We start from the raw sequence: 9,409 nt of genomic DNA on the forward strand, positions 1-9,409 counted from the left end.
ACTCCAACAAGTAGTTTGTGAGCTACTGGTTGCCCTTTAGCTATCACTAAGTAGTTTCCAGTGTGTAGCTCAGCTCTCTGAATTAAAAGCAAAGATATATATATATTTGCAGATCTCATAAGCTATATTTGGAGAAAAATGGTAGAATTTCCAAATTGTATTTAAAGTTGATATTCAAGTGATAAACCATGCTGTGTCAGGAAGGCTCATTACTCATACTATTACTTTGGTGCCAGAAGCACTGTAGCCAAGGCCGTTCTGTGCTACAGGCATTACAAATTGATATTGCTTTTTTACATTACTGTTTGCAATCCTGACAGATGCACCAAGATGATCACTACAGATAGTCTTTTCGGATGTGGTTACTATTAAAACACTAATATTAGGAATTGGTTGGCTGATTTTCCTTTAACACAAGTAGCTCCTATTGCAGAAAGGGTTGGAGACCCCTGCTTGAGATGAATCCCATCGGCCCACAATGGAGTTCATACTCTTTGAATGGAGAAGGGCCAGGCGGTATTTCACCGGGGACTTAGGGTCTGTTTTAGATCTTGGCGGTATTATTGTCGTTCTGCCTTGGCAGCGGTGGTTCCAAGTACTCCGTCGAACTGGCTGCGGTCCACCCGCTGAATTCAGAGTTTACAGCAATAGACAGTGTCCTGTCGCAGTGGCAGGCTTCTCTACTGGCTATCAGTACTCCATCACTGTCAGGCCGGCGGATTTATGCCAAGCCAATTTAGATGTTACCGCTGTGCTGGTGGTCTCCTGGCAGCAGAGTCCTGATAGAGTGAGGCTGTTGTGTTCCGATTTAGATACCCGTACATAGGTTTCCCGAATCATGTCCTTATATAGTACAACTCACATTGTCCTTATTTAGGCATTGAATCCCAGTCCCTATTTAGGCATCAGCCATGCTATCCAAATACAGGCATGGTCACCTACATCCGTCCATCCCACGTCACAACGAGTGCTTAGAAACCAGACCCTCAAGCCTTTGGGATTTTCCCTGCTAGATTATTGATTTCTCCAAGAACTCATTTATTATGCATGAACTACTATTCCTTGGGGGTTAATTCATGACGTCTTCCTCTACCCGACTTTACATCAATGCTAACCACCTACCAGGTATAAATATACCTTCCCTTACCAAGGCAAGCCACGGCTCGATTACAAGACACGGCTCGCCTCAGCAAGTTCGGAAGAAACCACAACTCCAGGAGAAGTCATATCCCAGCCTGACACACTGACCAGACGCTGTCCTTCCTGCTCGCAGAGACTCCAGCTTTTGGTGTTCTGACTCTCTTCGCGGGGTGTTAGAGTTTGAGATCCTGGAAAGAAATTCCAACCGCTCTCATTCTAAGGTATGAAGACGACTAGAACCTAGAGGGACTCTTGGCATACAAAACGTAATACTAACTTAGTATTCGGCACCTACTTCTTACCTCGTACTACACTTAAGTTAGGTACACTGGGGTAGAACTATTTAGAAACACCAGATGAGTATCCATATTTCAGCCTGTGATATTTATGTATGTATATATGAATATATGTCATAGCTAAAAGACCATGCTATTGCAGTATTATTTCTTCTTACTACTTATGCTGTAAGTATTATATTTTGCATATTGTTTTGCGATTGTGGCAGCTCATATCTCATGCACAGGAAATAAGACTGTTCAATAAATCTTTTTATTGAAATGCCTGTCTATCTATTTCTGTGTAACTCTGAAGAAACTAAGCATGCACGATTGACTGAGTGAAACTGTTATCTATTGTTTCCACGATTCTGAGACTGTTCCGATTCTAAGGGAAACAAAGTTGTCATGTTTATGCGGTTGTCAGAAACTACTCCCTTCTTGTTTATTCGAGAGGTTTCTAGTGACCTCTGAGTTAGCTGGCACACAAAGTAATTAAGATTAATATACTCGATAGAGGCTTACTGACCTAAGTCCTATGCAAAAACTATAGTGTATATTATTCCAATGCGCAGAGCCTATAAGGGAAATAGGAACTACACTACATGGTGCCCAACGGTTTGGTAAGGCACTAATTTAACACTAGATACTGAAGTAACTCAGTCGTGCTTTTCTCACAGACCCCTACTCATAATACTCCTTAAGACGTCTGGAGTGGGTAGGGATAATATCCGCCATAGCTGAGTAGGACAAAAATCCTATGTATTAGCTGTTTGGTATGTTCAACGTTTAAGGATACAGTGTTCCAAAATATTGTGCACCTTATCTTTGTTTACTTGAAACAATGTCCCTTAACGGGGATAATAATACCGTGACCAGTGACGCTGCGGCTGACCAAGTAGCAACAGCTTTTAGTCATACAGGTTTTAATGAAACAGATAGGGATGTTATAAACATCCCTCAAAATTTAAGCAGAGCCATCACTCTAAAACTTATAAAACATGGCCTAACACCAAGAGGTGATAGAGCTGTTTTCGTGATAGAGGGACATGAATCTTTTCAGATAGAGGTATTCTATTGATGGGTAGTATTCCCAGAATCAAATCCAGTAACAAAAGTGTTTCACTTCTACAAAGAAGATGAACCACCTGAGGAATATATTCCTTTCGAGGATATTTAAATTCCACTCACATACCAGGAGCATAATCTCTGGTTTGAAGGCACCCTAAAACATTATAATCACATTACCAGGCTCGGTCCACTAGGTAGACCGGGAGCGTCATGGCCGATTTTAGCCGGCTACACACCTCAATCTGACATTGAAGCAATGTCAGATGAGGAACTACTTAATCAAATACAAGAATTAATAGAATTACACAGTTAAACCACAACTGTCTGGAGTTCCGGAAAAGGACTCTATTAAACAAAACCCTACATCTTCTAAAAAGAAGTGGGAAAATAACAAACAACATCCAGAAGAGAAACGTTCTCAATCTCGAGGTAGGTCTCCTCAAAAGGAGCCCTCTGAAAGGAGGTATAACCTCAGAAATAGGGATAATTTGAAAAGAAAACCTGGCGGGTATCAAGATACTGATACACGTTCCTCTCGTACCTTTCAGATATCGTCACAGACTGGTAAGTACTAGTTATTATCATCTTAATACACATATATTTTGTGAATCTTTAAATATGTATATATATAGTTAATGTTCACTGCCCATATTTTTACAGTTAGCATTGCACACCAACAACATATGCACATTATTGAATGTACATGCACACCGAACACAAAAGTCTACCTTCGATTCTGGCGACAACAAGGTGGCTGAGCGTCATGGTCAAGTAGCGGCAGCACAGCAAGGACCTTGACAAAGGCCTTCAACTCAAAATCGGTGGTGGGACCCTGAAAAAAGGTGAGTTTTCACCCCTTTTTCTTCAATTCCACCAACCCAAGCTTGGAGGTTTCAACGCTACAGTTGCCTCGACGCAAAGGCACATCGTAATCGGGACGGTGGGAATCTTGTCGGGACTCCCTCCGACAGCTGCTTCTTCCCCTGATGCCGTCAACGAAGGAGAAAGATCCTGGAGGAGATGGCGGGACTGCGACAGTCTAAACTCCACTGACCCACCAATGTCCCTCCCGCCAAGCCGGCGGGAGGGAAGACCACCGAAAAAGCGACAACGGGACCAGTCGAGCCACAATCTAAATCAGGCCCTTAGACAGATCGCTGGAACCAAGGCGGGCTCCCAACAACATTGTGGCTGACCTAAGGATACTTGTGGCAACTTTTGCGTCTCAAGGTATGAACCAGCAGTGAATGTGCCTGAGATATCAACGACTTGGTGCTGTGCACAGCTAGTCTCTTTCACCTTCCCATGATGAGTAGATGGTTGAGTATCCAAAGAAGAAAGCACTGCAGGGCCATTGCCTCTCAAAGCTTTCACCTCTTGTGTTTTAAGGAGGATGTGTGCTGAGCCAGAACACTGGAGGAGGCTTTCCTTCTTACTACTGCGTGTGCCAGTGCTCACCGCTTTAGGGGATGGTGCTCTCCCTCTCAACTACCACCTGCAAGCATAGGCACCTGGGTCAGTACTGGGGGTGGTAGTCCTCAAAGGGCCCCCCAGCTATCGATGCTACACATCCTTTCCTGTAACCATTGGGGTTTGGCTAGAACAAGTTTTCTGGTACAGAAAGAAAATTGTTTTACGACCATTTACTTTCAGTTTGCCTCCAAATTTGGACCAATGAGGGTGATTTTGCATGGGTGGTCCCTAGAAAGGTGGGTATGCCTCACTACCTCACAAACAGAAAATTAACATGCACCATGCCTTGTGTCTGAGGCCCTGTGCTTACCTCGTTCTAATCCTGCCTGATCATGAAATCCAACATCTCTTGGGGATCTTGCAGCTTCGCTTTGAAGGGATCTGGTGCCAGTAATATCATATAGAATATAGATGTGGACTGGATGACTAAGCCTGAGATAGAAAGGATATGCAGAGTAGCGTTAGGATGTGCATGGAATAATGCAAGGGAAAAGACATGTTTGAAAATACCTAGAAAGTGGGGAGGCTAAGTCAAGTGCAATGAATTTACTCAGCCCAAGAAAAGCAGTTTTTGATCCACATTGTTCAGCGGATAGTAGTGAACTGGTGAGTGAACAGTCATACACAGGGACAAGGCCAGTAGTGTATGTTGGTTGTGGTAACAGTAAAGTCACACAAAGCTCTATTTTTAACACTTTTAGAAAACGTTTCTGCTTTCATCGTTAGGTGACAGGGATATCCATCATTGGAGGGTGAGAAGGAGCCAGCTTTTAAAAGTGAGAATGCTATGCTGCCTGCAGTAATTGGCGAATGGCTATGCTCTACTAGCTTCTCATAAAGTTGTTTTGTAGTCAACTTAGTTGACATAGCTATCACATATCATCATTAAATATGTTGTTGAAATGATTTTTTCTTTCCTCTAGGTGTTTGTGGCCAATCCAAGCAAAACCCAGCCAATCGTGGACATCCTTTTGAAGAACCAGACCAAGCTTATTGATTTTCTGAGCACCTTCCAGAAAGAAAGGACAGATGATGAGCAGTTTTCTGATGAGAAAAATTATTTGATCAAACAAATTCGTGACTTGAAAAAACCAACAGCATAAGAATTCCCTAGCTTCGTGCAAGCAATAATCTCAGTTCACTTAATAAGCGGCGTTAAAAACAAACTAATGAAGGCATCACCTGTGCCTATCTATGTTTTAGGTTAGCAAATTGGCTGCTAAGAAGGGTTTTATATTAAAACTAAAAAACATGATTGATATTTTCTTCTTCATCAAGTTGTGCTGAATAATGTGAATTAAAAAGTTAACTCTAGCAAGGCACAGCATAGATGTCGATGTCCTCGCTTGTACAGTGATTTGCAATAATTTATTTTTCGGCAGGGCATAGCTGCCATTAAATAGAAAAGGCTGGTTTTATAGTATGGTGATTGTTTCTCACATTAGCCTTTTCTTTCTGTGGTCTTTTCCAGCCTTAATTAAGACTTGCTCTTGCCTTGCATTCTGCAGGTTTTTTTGTTTCAAGTAAGTTGTCCTTTAGCAGCTGTTCCAGTCAAGGGGCAACCAGGACTTTATGCGCTTGTTCGACTATGCATTTTTACCTTGCCCCTCCCATTCTGTGCAACTACATGTTTGCTTGGTTCTGCACGAAATGTTGGTCAGTGAGATAGTTCTTTTCCACTCATTATGTGAAATCGGTTGTCTAGTCCACAAATGATGTCATACAGAATGGTAGGTGGATGTTTCTTCTCATTGGTAACGGTACACATCCGATTAAGGTGATATCCGAATCGTTTGGTACCTCTTCAAGTGCATAACAAACTCCAGTTAGATTTTAGCAGGTATATCACTAAGTGTAAAGCTTTTTTTAGACCAGCCATTTCCTTTTTTTAAACTATGTTTCACACTTTTACTTGGCAGGTATTCTGTCCTCCATGTGGGATAGTGTATACTCAGGCTTTCTAAGTTTTTAAGGCGATTCTGCTATTTTCCCACACCTTAGTGAATTTCTGTAATTCACATTAATTCTTATGTACAAGTTCTTACAGCTTTTACTTCTTTATTTCCAATTAGTGACTAGGTTATCCTTTGCCCCACTCCCAGGGATGCTATGCCGCTCTCCAATGAGGAAAGCCAGTGGCAGTAAGAACTTACCTTAGTGTGTTGATATTACCTCACCTTAAATTCCCTAGAGAATACATTTTAGATCTGGATCTCTTGTCCATTACCACCCTGGAGTATTCATGACTACTCCACATCATTCTTGTATTATTGGTTCACGCTTAAAATGTTTCCAAGACTTGTTTTTCCCCATTTCCTGGACCTTTTTTCCAAAACAAAAAATCTAAATTAAAAAAATGTTTTAACTAGCCCTAGTCATTCACCTGGTGTCTAAGACCTTCTCTCCATTTCCCCTCAACCAGTCCCAGATATCTTTTACCCAATTAATATGTAGTTTCCCCAGAACATAGAACTCGTAGATGATGTCTTAGTCTATACCCAAGCTTTAATTATTTTGACTTCTTTAAATTTAATAGATGTCGACTTCTAAGGGTAAATATTCTGGCAGTCCCAAGACACTTTGCAGCTGAGATTTCTGGATATGTGCCAGTCTAGGTAAAACCCTGACCGCCTTGAATTCAATCACGAATTTGCTTTGTATCTCTTCCTAATCTGCATGCCCACCTAGATATTTCCCAGCAATGATTCCCTTTTCTTCACTTATCGAAACAAACTGCATTGAATAACGGCTATGTTTCTCATTTGCTGGCTAAACATTCCAAATATGTTGTAAATCCCATATTGATACACCCAGCCTTTCCATTTTAGTCATTGGGTCGCAGTGGCTGCTACCCTTTCTTAAAAGACTAGTTTATGAAGCTGCTGCACTTTAGTTGCCAATTACTCAGCTACTCAAACTACATTAAGGATCCCCATATTAGAACGATTGTCGGTTTTCTTTAGACCACGCCTTTATGTAAGTGGCGAAAAAGTAGTTAGTGGCTAGAGCGTATCTTACTTGATTGGCTCTTCAAATTGCTTTTGGGAATATTACATTTGGAAGGCAGACATCTCCTTTGAGTGTTCATCGGTTTTGGTACTGTATTGCCTCACACTTCCAGCATGGTCTGCTTTTGGCTTATCCATTTATGGTTTACAGTATTGAGTGTATTGAAAAAGTATGGTCCTGATTCTGATTTGAGGAGATCTCCTCTTTCTGCTGGTAAAGGAGATACGGGTCGAACTGTCATTCTGAGTAATGCACTGCTACCACACTTGGGGTTTTCTGGCAACAGATTAACCAGGTCAAACCTCAAATCTGCCACCACATGGCCCCTGCAACAACTATTTCTCTGGAAATTACCGATCGACAAAGAGACACTTCATAGAAGTGCGGTAATTTTGCATTCCGAAATTACAGGTGCCCATGGCATTGGTAATTTCTGGTGCAAGATTGTTTCACTCCATGTGTTTCATAACTTGAACATTTTCAGTAATATTTAATCCGCTTATTACACAACACAGTTTTTTGCCAATTTATGTACATACCGAATACGTGTGTTTTGATTTGCAAGGTTCAGATTTCACTACTAATCACTTATGCTTTTTACTCATCGTTTTCTCATTACTTATTATCTTACTGGTGTGAAGAAAATCTTTTCTGATTTTTCTGTTAAATCCACATTGAAAGGACGGTCGCTATAAATTTAACCCGTGTGGAATTGCACAGACCTGCAATGCAAACTATTTGATCCTATGCTCCAGATGCTTATAGCCGTTTTCTAATTCATGTTCTAGATGTGCACCTGTGAACAGCAAATGGAAGGTGTATGATTTAGTAGTAGCCTGCACTATGAGGTAGCTGATGGGCAAATATGCCTTCTCGACAAGTACGTGTACAGTTTTGAATCCTGCAAGCTTGGCTCATTCCTATAAAGCAGATAACATGATTACCATTAAGTTGGGTTATAGAAAAACTTATTTAGAGCACTTCAAAAATGCAAGACTGGTAGAAAGGCTACACGAAAACCTATTATTATTATTTGTATAATGTGTTGGGGGAGAGATGGGTTTAATTTAGTGATTGTTGGTGTTTCCCTGTGGAGGGCTCAAATGCGATACACTGTACCCAGGGACAGCAGTGTTACTCTGTGTTTGACTGGTTACCATCTACCACACGTTTATCAAGGAATATGTCCATTCCAGTGTGTACTTTGTAACAGCTATTTAAAGAAAGAAATATTTTGTAATCTCATCCACCGCTGGAAAGGCCAATTTAGGGTTCTTGATTGCTATCGGTGGCTTCACGAACATAATGCATTTTCTCCTCCCTAGGACAAACACTTGAGTTCTGCTTAAGGCATACAAATAGAACTATTGCAGAACCACTCTTATGAGCCTTACGGTCACTTAATGTTATTGACTTGTATATTAATTGTGGAAAACATTTCTCGCCTCATCTTGCATTATTATTCATTCCTTTGTGATGGGTGATTTATTTATTTTTCTGAAAGAGTGTTGATTTAGGATAACTTCTCACTCAGATGATTGAGAAAATCATCTTGGGTCCAGTGTATCCCACGTGTGTTATTCATTTTAAATTCATAGGAGAAGTGATGGGTGGTGGTTAACAAGTGCCCTAGCTTTATTGCGTATTTACGGATCTGTTTGAATCCGTATTTTTGGTCCTATTTAATCTACCTTTGAAGTCTTTGACGATGGCTACATAGAAATACGTAACAGAACATCAAAAATCAAAGCAATGTGAGAGTATGTCCACAAAAATGTTGTACAGTTAATGGATTAAAGATTTACTATTTGAACCTTAGAAACGGGATGGGATCTAATGAGTGAAGTTCATTATTAAAAATGCCATGTGTATAAAAATCAGTAACTATATCTTAGCAGTTTGTACTTACTAAGTTCTATTTGCAGCATATTAAAGGCACGGTTACTGACAGTGTGTACGTTTCTTTATTCTTATTTTCATTTATGTTTAACATTATCCCCTAAAGAAAACATGTTAGCCATGCCATGAATGCAACAAGTAATAGAGAGAATCTTTTCCCCAAAGTTATCTCCAATAATTCAGAGAGTAGGTTCATATCCTATCCAATTATTTATTAAATAGTAACCACAATGGTATTTATGATAAGTTTTCCAGATTTAGGTGCAGAGATACTGGAGGGCACCCTGCACCTAAATTGGCCTTCGCAAGTTATAGCACTCAGAGAGGGGATTTAGGATTAACTTTGTAGACTCACTCTGCAATACCAGGTAAAATTCTGCAAGTTTTCCCAAATTCCAGACATTAGTGTGCGGATAGTTACAACCCACTATAAGCAGGTGGTAAAGTTAAACAAACGGGCAGTAATCATTGAGGGTGTCCATGGCAGACATTGGTCTGGCTGGGGAGAGCATTATCTGCTTCCCCAAGGATGCTGCAAGCGG

General features: G+C 40.7%; 1 protein-coding gene across 2 annotated transcripts in view; it reads left to right on the forward strand.

The window, feature by feature from the left end:
• CAB39L (calcium binding protein 39 like) overlaps positions 1-8,921 on the forward strand; it is a 902,920-nt gene extending 893,999 nt beyond the window's left edge. For both annotated transcript variants that reach the window (XM_086934975.1, XM_086934976.1), the window contains one exon: positions 4,883-8,921. In XM_086934975.1, the coding sequence (XP_086791101.1) occupies positions 4,883-5,062 (180 nt within the window). In that variant the 3' untranslated portion in view covers positions 5,063-8,921. The remainder of the gene's footprint in view (positions 1-4,882) is intronic.
• Positions 8,922-9,409: the final 488 nt, after the last annotated feature.

This window comes from Lissotriton vulgaris, chromosome 8 (genome assembly GCF_964263255.1).
Source record: "Lissotriton vulgaris chromosome 8, aLisVul1.2, whole genome shotgun sequence".
Lineage (NCBI taxonomy): Eukaryota > Metazoa > Chordata > Amphibia > Caudata > Salamandridae > Lissotriton > Lissotriton vulgaris.